Source organism: Ursus maritimus, unplaced genomic scaffold (genome assembly GCF_017311325.1).
Source record: "Ursus maritimus isolate PB19 unplaced genomic scaffold, ASM1731132v1 scaffold_51, whole genome shotgun sequence".
In the NCBI taxonomy this organism is placed as follows: Eukaryota; Metazoa; Chordata; class Mammalia; order Carnivora; family Ursidae; genus Ursus; species Ursus maritimus.
Genome location: NW_024426675.1, coordinates 47,564 through 61,419, shown reverse-complemented (window position 1 = coordinate 61,419; position 13,856 = coordinate 47,564). Strand labels below are relative to the sequence as shown.

At 41.8% G+C, this 13,856-nt stretch overlaps 1 protein-coding gene and 1 gene segment (V, D, J or C); one reads left to right on the top strand and one right to left on the bottom strand.

Annotated features, from left to right (window-relative positions):
* Positions 1-4,775: 4,775 nt before the first annotated feature.
* LOC103682258 (MOB kinase activator 1A-like) lies at positions 4,776-8,124 on the bottom strand. The gene is made up of 3 exons (XM_040622769.1): positions 8,051-8,124; positions 5,098-5,612; positions 4,776-4,915 (listed from the first exon to the last, which is right to left on the bottom strand). The coding sequence occupies exons 1-3, from the start codon at positions 8,122-8,124 to the stop codon at positions 4,776-4,778; spliced, it is 729 nt and encodes a 242-aa protein (XP_040478703.1).
* Positions 8,125-8,213: 89 nt separating this feature from the next.
* Positions 8,214-8,798, top strand: LOC103682251. The segment is given in 2 exon segments: positions 8,214-8,324; positions 8,449-8,798. Coding segments are annotated over 2 exon segments (381 nt in total).
* The last annotated feature ends 5,058 nt before the right edge of the window (positions 8,799-13,856 follow it).

Genomic DNA, 13,856 nt, shown 5'->3' with positions numbered 1-13,856 from the left:
AAGCAGACTCCCTGCTGAGCAAGGAGCCTCATGCAGGACTCAATCTCAGGACCCTGGGATCATGACCTGAGCAGAAGGCAGACGCTTGATGGACTGAGCCACCCAGCATCCCTCAGCTACTCACTAGTATTAGTATTGCACAAAGCCATTTGGAGTAATGGCTAATGCAGAGACGATGTGCGGCCAACCTCCCTGCCACACATGGTCACATTTCACAGAATCAAACATTACTAACCACAACCTTCTTTTTTAAAAAAAGTTATTTCTCTAGTGTTGTAGAGAAATCAAAGGAGTGAAGGAAGTTGTGTAAATATTTAATTCTCTCCTTCTTCCATTCCTGCTCAAGGGTAGGCTCCTGTCAATGTCCCTCCAGGCATTCCTAGTTAGGGATGGACCTAATCTGCCATTGTCATGGTGAGTGTGGCTAGCTGGCTTGTTCTCATTGGGAAATGCATCCGATTAAATTCAGTTTATCACACACAACGAAGGAGGTCAGGACGGCAACCCAACACGTCGATGGGCTCGATTCTCTCGCTCCTTGTACCCCCAGCTCCCTCGCCACAGAAGCAACCTGACTGCTGATTGTCCCATTTCCTGCTGGCCTGAAAATGGGGTCAGAAGGAAGCACGCGTCTATGTTATCAGCTCATTTCTTCTTAAGTCAGTTAGAAGCAAGACAGAGGGTGCCCTTGCTACAGGTTTGAACGCTCGATCCTATTTAGAGGAGCACTGACGTAGTGGAAGCAGCAAGGGTTTAGCCGGAGTGCGCGGGGAGCCCGTAGCTCAGATCCAGACAGGGTCAGGCTTCACACCTTCACGCGGGGGGCGTGTCTGTCTCCTACTGCCTGGGACCGTGGAGCACCAACTTCAAGGACTTCTCTCCATCCTGCGAAGCCAGACTGGGTGCTGAGAGTCTCTCTCTCTCTTTTTGTTTGTTTGGTTTTTTTTTTTGCTGAAATACAGTGATGATCCTGTGACATCTTTTTTTATTATGTTATGTTAGTCACCATACAGTACATCATTAGTTTCTGATGTAGGGATCCATGATTCATTGTTTGCATATAACACCCAGTGCTCCATGCAATTCGTGCCCTCCTGAATACCCATCACCAGGCTAACCCATCCCCCCACGCCCCTCCCCTCTGAAACCCTCAGTTTGTTTCCCAGAGTCCATAGTCTCTCATGGTTTGTCTCACCCTCTGATTTCCCCCCCTTCAGTTTTCCCTTCCTTCTCCTAATGTCCTCCGTGCTGTTCCTTATGTTCCACATATGAGTGAAATCATATGATAATTGTCTTTCTCTGCTTGACTTGTTTCACTTAGCATAACCCCCTCCAGTTCCTCTTCCGTTGGCTTTCTCCAGGCCGGTGCTGACTGCGTATGTGTGGTTTCTCCCAACCCGGGAGATGGGCTGCTCTCTGCACACGCTCACTAGCCGCTTACAGAAGCTCCCTCTTGCTGCCCCCGAGTGCGCTGGTGGCAGGTCGCAGGGTGCGATGATGTGCGGGTGAGGCACTGAGTGTCGTGTGTAGTGGTTCGTGTAATTAGGTTTGTTGGCTGTGAGTCATCTGTACTGGCATTTAGTTTCTAGGGGTCTGCTCTGTGATGCAGCTTGTACTAGGGTTCATTCCTTCTTACTAACGCCTCCAGCGTAGCTGTGCTCAGTCTGCATACTGGACGTTTCCCTGCTTCCCACCAGTCTTATCCACAAATGCTCATCGCTAGGGGCTCTTAGGGGGACACTGTGAAGGTGCAGAGTGTGAATTTTCCTCTTTGTCTGTTCCTGCTCTTTGCTTCAATCTTTCTTCAAAAATCTCTTTTTGCCAACACATGACTCAGTTTGCAGACTTCCAGGCCCTCCTTGTTTCATCAATGTTCCACACTCCAAAATCCTCATTCTCTCCATTTCCCACCTTCCACCTCTAACCCCATTCCTACAGTGCCTTAAAAATCGATGGTAATGGGTGGTTGATATTTGGGCTTTCATTGTAACCCCCTCTCATATTTGATTTGAAGGTACATGTGTAGAGTAGAAATCTTAACAAGAATCTCTTTAAATGTTTCTAATTACAGAATTTCACCATTTTAACACAACATAATGTCCTCAGGGTTCATCCATGTTGCACAAATTTAACAATTTACTATTTTAACAATTTTCAAGTGTTCAATTCACTTGTATGAAATAATTTACATTGTTGTTCAACCAGCACCACCACCCATTTCTAGAATTCTTTACATCTTGAAAAACTAAATATTTGTACTCATTAAGCGATTACTCTCCATTACTCCACCCTCCAGTCCTTGGGAACTACCACTCTGCTTTGTGTTTCCACGCGTTTGACTACTTTAGATATCTCATAGAAGTGGAATTATGCAATATTGGTCATTTCGTGACATTGCATTGGACATAATGTCCTCAGGGTTCATCCATGTTGCAGCATGTGACAGAGTTTATTTCCTTTTCAAGGTTGAATAATATTCCAGTGTATGTCCTATCCCATTTTGTGTATCCATTCCTATTTGTTGATGGACTTTTGGGTTGCTTCCACCTTTTGGCAGAAGCAGGAATTCATAAACCTCTCAATATTTTCTGTATATAGATGAATCCCTTCCATTTTTGAGTATATTCCACAAGCGGACTGCTGGGTCATAAGACAATTCTATTTCTAAATTTTGGAGAAGTATTTATACCTGTGAACTGGAACAACTATGCTCTAGACTGAGCTACCACAAGCAAGTTTCAAGGAACAGAGTGACTACTAGTCATGAATGGAGTGCCAATATTGGTGAACCACAAAATCCTAGAAGAGTTCTCCACTTTTGCCACAACGCATTGCATAGATCAGGTGTTGGTATTTGGTCTGAATGGAATGGTGAAGCCGATACCCAGTGGTCAGCTCCTGAATAGCAGTTTGGGCCTCCATTATATTTTCTTTCCTCTTTTGGTAAAAGAGCCAAACCTGGACTTATTTAAATCTTCTTTATTAGTTACAATGTATAATAAAGAGTGTTAAATAGTGTCTTAAGATATTTCAAAACCTTGGAAAGAAGTCATTTTGCTACTCTCTAGTCTCTCTCTCAAATTTTCTGTCAACAATCTTTAGTGGCAAATACAGGGAACCGGTTTTTTGGTTTTTGTCTTTTTCATTTTAAAGAATAGTACTTTATTGAATAAGTTCTCTTCACAGAAAAATAAGCTTTAATCTATGATGACTGCCAGATATACAGTGGAAAGCAATTTTCTTTGTTTTCCATACTGATGGCAAGGTTTCTACTAAATGAAAAAAGTCATAAAATTATGTTCACAAATATAGCACTCTATCTCAAAACATTTCACATGATTATTCACATCACTAATACCATGGCGTAAAAATCTGTCATTCTGTCAGATTAGATGACATATACCAGTAATGAAAAAAATGCAAAATCTTCTAACAAAAATTAATAAAAATGTACAAGGCTGTCCTTAGGTGCCTTAGGAAAATTATTTCTGATATACATACTCCTAAACCTTAAATAGGTTTATGTGAATAAAATACCAAGTAAAGATTAAAATTTAAAGTCATTTTAGAAATAACTCTGGTTACTCCCATACTACATAGGTCATATGAGGATTTAAACTGCAATCATGGATTTTGAAAAAAAAAAGTCTTATCTATAAAAACACTAGTATACAAACTTCAAACTAAAAGGTTATCCAAAGTAACACACGAATGTTCTAAATCTTAAGGAAACTTAAAAATACCTCTTCTATCTGTATATAAGGCAGAATAAAACTGATCTGATTGTGTTATTAGGTAATTTATTCTTTTTTTTAAAATATATTTTATTTATTTATTTATTTGACAGAGAGAGAGATAGCCAGCAAGAGAGGGAACACAAGCAGGGGGAGTGGGAGAGGAAGAAGCAGGCTCCCAGCAGAGGAGCCTGATGCCGGAACCCCGGGATCATGCCCCAAGCCAAAGGCAGAGGCTTAAGGACTGCGCCACCCAGGAGCCCCATTAGGTAATTTACTCTGGAAACTTGTTAAAGCATTGGTGGAAATTCTCAATAGCCATTATGCTGTCACCTGAAGCACTCAGTCGTTTTCTTCAGTAAAAGAATAAGTAAACTAATAGACTACATGTTAGTTGATGAGGGAGCAGAAGGCTGGCTGAAGACAAAGCATAAACTGACACCCTGCGACCTCCCCCCACTCTGCACTCTTGGGTGGGACAGGTGTGACATTCTTCCAGGAAGTTCCCAACAATGCCTTGCTAGAGGGAAAAACAACCTTCACTTGACAATGGCAAGGCCTCCACTGAGTCTTCCTTAACATATGAAAGTTTTCTCAACCTCCCTTTTCCTTACCTCCCCCAACCCCATGGTCTATAATCAGCCACCCCTCACAACCCGGGGCAGCAGCTCTTTCTGCCCATGGGTCCTGTCCCTGTGTTTTAATAAACCACCATTTTGCACCAAAGACGTCTCAAGAATTCTTTCTTGGTCGTGGGCTCCGGAATTCACCCCCCTGAACCTTGCTGATATCCCACAACCTCATCATTGTCATCCCCTATTACAACCAGTCTAACTCAGGAGGGGTCACACAGTGCCTCGGATTCACTGTGTCTTGAATTTCTCACTGACGGATTAGACCAATCTGCCTTTGGGACAATTTTATCAGTAGACACAAACAATAAGTGTATTTTTATCCTGTTTTCTTAAAGTCTGTATCGCTAGTCTATAACAAGTAGCAATGAGATAGCTCTAGCTGATGAAGCAAGAGGGTCACTGTGTTCTAGAAGAAACATTTATCTGTCTTTGATCCAAGTTTCTCAATTAATCCCTGAAGAGGTGTCAACGCACGCCTATCAATCAGATTAAACTCCTGAACAAAGAAAATAAAGTGCTTAAAGGAGGTGTTGAGGTAGGCCTCCTCTTTTTTTTTTTTTTTTTAAGATTTTATGTATTTATCTGACAGAGAGAGACAGCCAGCGAGAGAGGGAACACAAGCAGGGGGAGTGGGAGAGGAAGAAGCAGGCTCCCAGCAGAGGAGCCTGATGTGGGGCTCGATCCCAGAACACCGGGATTATGCCCTGAGCCGAAGGCAGACGCTTAACCACTGAGCCACCCAGGCGCCCCAAGGTGGGCCTCCTCTTGATAAATATGGCCATAAACCAGGAAGAGATGCTTCAGAATGATCTTTGACACACACATAAAGTTTTTTGGAAATGGGATACCAATCTTAGAAGGAAAAAGAGTTTCATCATCAAGCTGATCCTGAACCCAAGTCATCAAATAGTCAATGTATTTTGGTGCAGAACATTTGATTGGCTTTTTGATATTAGTACCGTCTGCCCAATGATATTCGTGTCTTGGACGTGCAGGCATGAGTGGACAGCTTGCTTCAGAGCAGAATTCTGTAACAGTTCCATACTGCGTGTTGATCTGGTTGAAGGGATCCACAGTGTTAACTGCAATGCACTCACTGAGGTCCTCCCCCTTTGGCAACATAACAGCTTGTCTCAGATTCCCACTTCCTAGGGTTGCTTCTGCCTGTTTTAAGAGTTCACACTGACGAGAGCCCTCAGGGATATTCTTCTTTGGTTTGGCTACCCCCACCCTCCCAGGGGGTCTGGATTCAGAGTCCCAGCAGGAAGCACAAGGAAGCAAACAGTCCTCAGTTCGCAGCCAGTGGAACACCCAACGCCCCTGCTTTGAACTAGGGGTCTAGTGGGTGCAAGTTGCCGTGCTCGCCTCCCCCACCAGGCGAACCTGAAAATCAGAGAAAGATTTTGGCTATCATCCAGCTCTGTGTTCAAAAGTATCAGCTTTGCCATCAAGTTCTTGATACTTTCGAGCTTGCTTTATTCTTTGTAAATTTGAGAGTGATATCTCCTTTAATATTTTGTCCTGACAATTTATCAATAATATATCCAAAATGACAAGTAGCAGATGAGCAATTTAGGAAGGTGTCTCAATAGGTACAGAAAAATGATTTGACAAATCCAGATTCATTCCTAAGAGAAACTCTCAGCAAATAAGGAATTGAAGGGAATTTCATTAATGAAAACAGGGCTCAACCAAAAACCTACATCAAATGTCATACTCGATGGTGAAAGCCTAAACGCTTTCTCCTTAGCTTCAGAAATAAGGGAAGAGTTTTGGCTCTCAGCACTTGTAGTTAATATTGATGTAGAGGTTACAGCCAATGCAATACGGCACGAGGAAGAAACAAAGCCATACGGTTTGGAAAGAAAGAAGTAAACTTATCTTTATTAACAGACAGCATAATTGAGCAGAAAATGCAAGGGAATCTACAAAACAGCTGCTAGAACAAATTGGTCTAACAAAGTCAAATGTACACCTACCATATTCCGCTCCCGGAAATCGATCCAATAGAAATGAAAGTGTATGTCTATAAAAATCTTGTACAGAAATGTTCATAGCAGCTTTATTTGTAACAGCCCCACTGGGACTAATCCTTAGGGTAGCGGCAGGTGAATAAACACATTGGTTCATAGGCACGTGATGGGATTCTACATAGCAGCAAAAAGAAACGAAGTTTTGATAATTAAGTCTATGGACCGTTCGGAAAATAACTATGCTGAGAAGAAACCAGACAAAAGAGTACATAGGAGTCCATTTATACAAAAGTATAAAATATACAAACTAATTCACAGAAGAGTTCTCTGAAATGGGGGTGATGAGGGTTGAGAAAAGGAAACTTTTGGGGTGATGCATATGTTCGTTATCTCAATTGTGGTGATGGCTGCACAAATACCTACATACGTCAAATCTCATAGAATTGTTTGATTTTGTGTTTTTGGTTATGTAAATTATGTGTTAATAAAGGGTTAAATATCCAAATTCACTATGCAGTATCTTCCCTCGATGACATGCAAGTCTTCTTTTGTGACATCAAATGCAAACTATTTCTCTTGTCCACTTTCATTGGCCTGAAATTGTGTTTTTTTAAAGTTATGCATAAGAACTTTTTTCATCCATGTGCTAATCTGTTTATTTTCAACCAGCATTATCACAGCCTATTTCCCATTGTTCCTGCATATCTGAATAGACATTTGTAGTGGCTTGTCCAAAATTGCTTTCTAGCGTAATGATGAGGCAGGTTCTGACAATGTGATTTGGAAGACGAAGGAGAAGTGAAGGGGTGCATGAACCAAAACAGTATCCAGGCCTGAATTTCTTACTTCACTCTGCACCTGGAAAACCTTTCCCACGTTGGCTCTGGACTCCTGATGTTCCTCGACCTGAATGTGTGGGAAATCGGCTCCAGGAAACAGCTGAGCTAAGCTTCCTTATGCGTCTAGAGTAAGTGTTTACAGGGCTTTACGGAAGATGAGTCCCTCTCCAGAACTTTTTCATGAAAATCCTGATTTCTTACCTTTTGGCAAAAATTATTTGATTAACATTTGACAACAAAATGTGTCAGATGGATGGTAATAGAAAGCATCCTTGAGGCTAAACCTGTTAGGAGGATAGGATTAGTATTTGTTGCCTAATTCACATATTCTAGTCACCTTATGTTGGAGTCAATAAAACTGTGAGAACATAAGAATCTCAGATCATTCTACAGCGTTTCAGTGACTCCGTGTATGATGTTTCTTCGGTCTATAATTCTTATATTTCACTTTTTAATTATTCTAAAAATCAGGAATATTTGACTATTACAATGTTTGATTATCAGATAGTGTGACTTCTTCTGAAAGCTTTTCTTAAAAAGTAGTATTTCTTGCAATTGCTAATAGTTTAGGAACAAGTAAATAGGGTAATTCAATTAGAGGCCTTTGTTCATTATTTTTGTTTAATTTAAAAGTATTCAGTGAGTACTTAAAAAATGACAGTCACGGTTCTAAATATTAGGTTACAGGCTGGCCCACATGGACGCATGAGAATGTGAAGCACTGTAGTAAGATGCTTAGAAGATTGTTACCCTCCAGCTACAGAAACGCCCTGGGATGCTGTGTTAATGAACTTCCATATCAGGTAGAGTCTTAAGAACAAATAGACCTGAGAGGACAGAACTGCTGTTGCTCAGACTTCCAAGGGCACCTGAAGACTGACATGTGCCTCATGAAGTCAGGGATGAAACACATGGCTGACTTGGGGAGGACTCTGGCCAACATGCAGGCACTTCAGTCCCTGTCCGCCAGGGGGCGCAGCTTCCTACCACAATCACATTTCCTGTGTGAAATGTGGGCTTCCCCTCATCATTTCTCTGTCACTCCAAGGTTTCTTCATGGTAAGAATGAAGAACATTATTTAGGTGACACTGCAGAGATGAAGTGTTCTCTAGGCTTTGTGACTGTGGTACTCTTCATGCTTGGTAAGTAAAATGCTTCTTAAAACTTGCGATTCTTTCTTCCATTGTGTCTGCAAAACCTTTAACTCTAATTTTATCCCAGAGCTTTATGTTCAAGGTGACACAGGTCTCTCTTCTCTTTCCTCAGGACAAACCCATGGAGACTCAGTGACCCAGACGGAAGGCCAAGTGACTCTCTCAGAAGAGGCTTCCCTGACTATAAACTGTACTTATATAACGACGAGGTTCCCCACTCTTTTCTGGTATGTCCAGTATCCGGGAGAAGGTCCACAGCTCCTCCTGAAAGCCTTGAGGGACAAGGAGAAGGGAACCAGCAAAGGATTTGAAGCCACCTATGACAAAGATTCTAAATCTTTCCACCTGGAGAAAAGCTCAGTGCAAGCGTCAGATTCAGCTGTGTACTACTGTGCCATGAATGACACAGTGATGGGGACTGCAGGGGGAGCTGAGCGCAAACTCTGAGCAGAACAGGGGCCTGGATCCTGAGTGTCTCTGACTGATCCACTCTGGTTCCAGCTCAGTCTGTGGTTGTCTGTCCCTCAGCATCTGCTTGATACAAAATCGCAGAGACATTAAGAGTATAGGAACCAGGGGCTCCTGGGTGGCTCAGTCGCTAAACATCTGCCTTTGGCTCAGGGCGTGATCCCAGAGTCCTGGGATCGAGCCCCACATCAGGCTCCTTCGCTGGGAGCCTGCTTCTTCCTCTCCCACTCCCCCTGCCTCTGTTCTCTCTCTCGCTGGCTGTCTCTATCTCTGTCAAATGAATAAATAAAATCTTAAAAAAAAAAAAAAGAGTATAGAAACCAGAAGTAACATGCCCAAAACCAGCTGTTCCTTAGTGACACGGAGTACAGCTTGATTCCAAGAGCTCCTCAGCCAGGGCATAAGTGACTTCAAGGTAAAACCACATAACACTGAAGTAGTCTTGGGGTGCCTGGATGGCCCAGTAGGTTAATAGTCTGACTCTTGATCTGTTTAGGTCATAATCTCAGGTTTGTGTGATAAAGCCTCACGTCAAGCTCCGTGCATGCTGAGTTGGGATTCTGCTTCTCTCTCTCTCCTTGTCCTTTTGTCCTTCCCCTGTTGCCCCTCCCCCATTGACTCTGTCTCTCTCCAAAATAAATAAATAAATAAATAAATCTTTAAAATAAACAAACAATTACCAATGAATTGGTGTCTTGTTCATCTTTGCAGTGAAATTCCAGGCTGAGAAGTTGTTCAGGGCACCCTGGAGAGGGTTGGTGTGTCTATGACCCTTCTAGAGATAAACAGTGTGCCTGAGAAGGTGACCTCTGCCCAGTGTCTTCCTGACAGAGTGTGGCAGGAGAGCTAATGGGATAGCTTCAGTCCAGAGCAGGTTTTATTAGAGAAAGAAGGGGAGAGAAGAAAGGAGGAGGGACACATGTACCCGAGCAAGGAAAAGAGAGGCCAGCAACTTCTGCTCTGCTTTCTTTTCTAGTAAATTAGGTGATGGACACAGACTGATATTCAACATGAAGGGGTGGGGGCAGAAACAGAATGGAGGAAGTGGGTCATGTCCTGGCCAGTTAAACAGATCAGTTGGCCTTCTGACATTAAGAACTCAAATAAATCATTCTCAGTATCCAGGAAATATGGTGAAAGAAAATGCTCTTGCACTGATATTTCCTAACAATATAGATTGATAGGTGACACTGGGATGGAATCCTATAGATTTCTTTAACTTCTGTTTACAGCCTCTCACAGAGAGCCACAAATCATGGGATTGGGAGAATGCATGGGAGTCAGTGAAGTTGTGCAAAAAGTAATAGAGTCCCTAGTATGGGCCCTCAACTCTATGGTCAACTAATCTTCAACAAAGCAGGAAAGAGCATCCAATGGAAAAAAGACAGTCTCTTCAATAAATGGTGTTGGGAAACCTGGACAGCCACATGCAGAAGAATGAAACTGGACCATTCTCTTACACCATCTACAAAGATAAACTCAAAATGGATGAAAGACCTCGAAGTGAGACAGGAATCCATCTAAATCCTAGAGGAGAACATAGGCAATAACCTCTTCGACATAGGCCACAGCAACTTCTTTCAAGACATGTCTCTAAAGGCAAGGGAAAGAAAAGCAAAAATGAACTTTTGGGACTTCATCAAGATAAAAAAAAAAACTTCTGCACAGCAAAAGAAACAGTCAACAAAACTAAGAGGTAACCCACAGAATGGAAGAAGATATTTGCAAATGACCTTTCAGACAAAGGGTGGGTATCCAAGATCTATAAAGAAATTATCAAACTCAACAACTTAAAAAAACAATAATCCAGTTAAAAAATGGGCAGAAGACATGAACAGACACTCCTCTGAAGAAGATATACAAATGGCTAACAGACACATGAAAAGATGTTCAACATCACTAGCCATCAGGGAAATACAAATCAAAACCACAATGAGATATCACCTTGCACCACTTAGAATGACAAAAATTAACAAAACAGGAAACAATAAATAATGGCAAAGATGTGAAGAAAGGGGAACCCTCTTACACTGTTGGAGGGAATGCAAGCAGGTGCAGCCACTCTGGAAAACAGTATGGAGGTTCCTCAAGACGTTAAAAATAGAGCTACCCTACGACCCAGAAATTGCACTACTAGGTATTTATCCTAAAGATACACATGTACTGAAAAGAAGGGACACATGTGCCCCAATGTTCATAACAGCAATGTCTACAATTGCCAAACTATGGAATGAGCTTAGATGTCCTTCAACAGATAAATGGATAAAGAAGATGTAGTTCATATATACAATGGAGTATTACCCAGCCATCAGAACGGATGAATATCCACCATTTGCATCAACGTGGAGGGAACTGGAGGGGATTATGCTAAGTGAAATAAGTCAAGCAGAGAAAGACAATTATCATATGGTTTCACTCATATATGGAACAGAAGGAATAGCACAGGGGAAAGGAGGGAAACCTGAATGGGAAGAGATCATGGGGGAGACAAACCATGAGAGACTCTGGACTTCGGGAACCAAAATGAGGGTTACAGAAGGGGTGAGGTGGGATAATTGGGTGATGGGCATTTAGGAGGGCACGTGTTATGATGAGCACTGGCTGTTATAAGCAACTAATGAATCCTTGAACACTACATTAAAAACTAATGATGTACTATATGTTGGCTAACTGAACATAATAAATAGTAGAAAACCAATGTCTATATTGCACCACCAGACTTTGCCAATATGGTTGCAATCCTCTTTATTTTTAAAGTATTGTTTAATGACTTATTTATTTATTTTAGAGTGAGAGTGAGAGTGAGTGAGATTATGGGGTAGGGGGTGTTGGGGGGAGGGACGGAGGGGGAGGGAGAGAGAATCTCAAGCACACTCCTCAAGGAGTATGGAGACTGACATGGAACTTGATCTCATGACCCTGAGATTATGACTTGAGCTGAAACCAAGAGGTAGTCAGTTAGGCAATCGACTGAGTCACCCAGGCACCATGTGATCTTCTTTAATACTATCCCCTTATCAGTAGATTTTATGAATGAACTATGATCAGAGTATTAATACATTTCCTTATATATTAGTCATATATTCTTGGTTTAAATTAATTTTTTATTTAATTGGTTTAAATAGAAACTTTTTTCAAACCTCTATAAATATAAAAGCATGTGAAAATGTAATTTAAACAATTCAAAAGGGTATATAATAAGAATTTTTCTCAGACTTTTGGACAAACATGGTAGATTAGGGGTGCTTGGCTGGCTCTGTGGGTAGAGCTGGGGCCCTGGATCTCAGGGTTATAAGTTTGAGCCCCGTGTGGTGTGTTGAGAGTACTTAAAAACAAAATCTCTAAAAAAACCCATGGGAGATTAATAATTTATCTCTTGATTTCTCTAAGACGCTATTAAGAAGATAGTAAAGACATCCCAAAGGGCAGAAAGCCACAAACAGAAAGAGAAAGAGGAAAGAAGCTATCAGCAAGCAGTGATGCCAACCTGTTTTAGAAAATGAGCTGCATATGGAAAGGAGCAAACTTGCTTGAAAGACTAGGGGAGGGGAAACCCAGGGCTGGTGTGGAAGCCCCTCAGTGTGTGTTGTGCCCTGGGGAAAGGGTCAGGGAAAAGAAGCACCACATACTTTTGGATAATTGAGGAAGATGGTGTTGCCCGCATTGGTGTGTGGGTGGGTGTGTGCATGTGTGTGTGTGTGTGTGTGTGTGTGTATGTTAAAGGTATTGGGGTGGAGGGAAGTAAAATAAATGGACCAAGTGAGAAAATTTCTAAGTTACAGAACGGCCATGCATCCACGGCCCTTTGTAGGAAGGAATGATCACTTCTAAACCCAGCAGAATATTGGATATTGGTCTCTGAGGAATTGAGAAGAGCACGTAAAAAATTTCCCCCAAATCTTATGCATTACTGAGCTCCTCCTACCACCCACTCAGGGACTTGTGTGACATTCTTCCAGGAAGCCCCCAACCATCTCAATGCTAATGCCTTGCCAGAGGGAAAAACAACCTTGACATGACAATGGCAAGGCCTCCATACCTTGGGAGTCTTCTTTAACATATGCAAGTATTATCTCAACCTCCCTTTTTCCTTCCCTTCCCCCAACCCCATAGTCTATCATCAGCCACCCCTCACAAACCTGGGCAGCAGCTCTTTCTGCCCACAGGTCCTGTCCCCATGTTTTAATAAACCACTATTTTGCACTGAAGATATAGCAAGAATTCTTTTTTGGTCGTCGGCTCAGGACCTCACCTCACCGATATCCCAAAACCACATCATAGCAACTGTCTAGTCTTTCATCTTGCTCACGGATGAGTAACTCCTCATTACCTTGTCCCCAGTGCCCATGGGAACCTCTACCTTGATTCTATGAATTTGTCTATTTTAGACACCTCATTTAAGTGGAATCATGCATTATTTATCTTACTGTGACTGGCTTCTTTCAGTTATAGCATAATGTCCTCAGGCTTCATCCGTGTGCTTGCACATTGCAGGATTTCCTTTTTACTCTCAAGACTGAACAGTACCCCATTGTATGTACATACCACATTTTCTTTACCCATTCATCTGCTGCTGGACACTCAAGTTGTTTCCCCATCTTGGCTATTGTGAACAGTGCTGCAGTAAACATAGGAGTGCTTAATATCTTTTCCAGATCCTGATTTCAATTCTTTTTGGTATGTACTCAGAAGTAGGATTACTGGATCATATGGTAGTTCTATTTTGTACTTTTCGAAGAACCTCTACTCTGTTTTCCATGATTACACCATTATGCATTCCCACTAACATTGTGCAAGTGTTATAATCTTTTCACATCCTTGACAACACCTGTCTTTTGTGTTTTTGATTTATAAATTATGGATGATACCAGAGAATTTATTGTAACTGTAATGGCGAATACATAGAGATAGCTATTAACGAGGAACAAGAAAATAACACATGTTTAAAGTATGTTCTTTTTTCTCCCACTGTTACGTTGAGGCTAGTACCAACATTTTAAGTATTGAAATATATAATGGGACCCATTTTCGCATAACTGCATGACTGTGTGA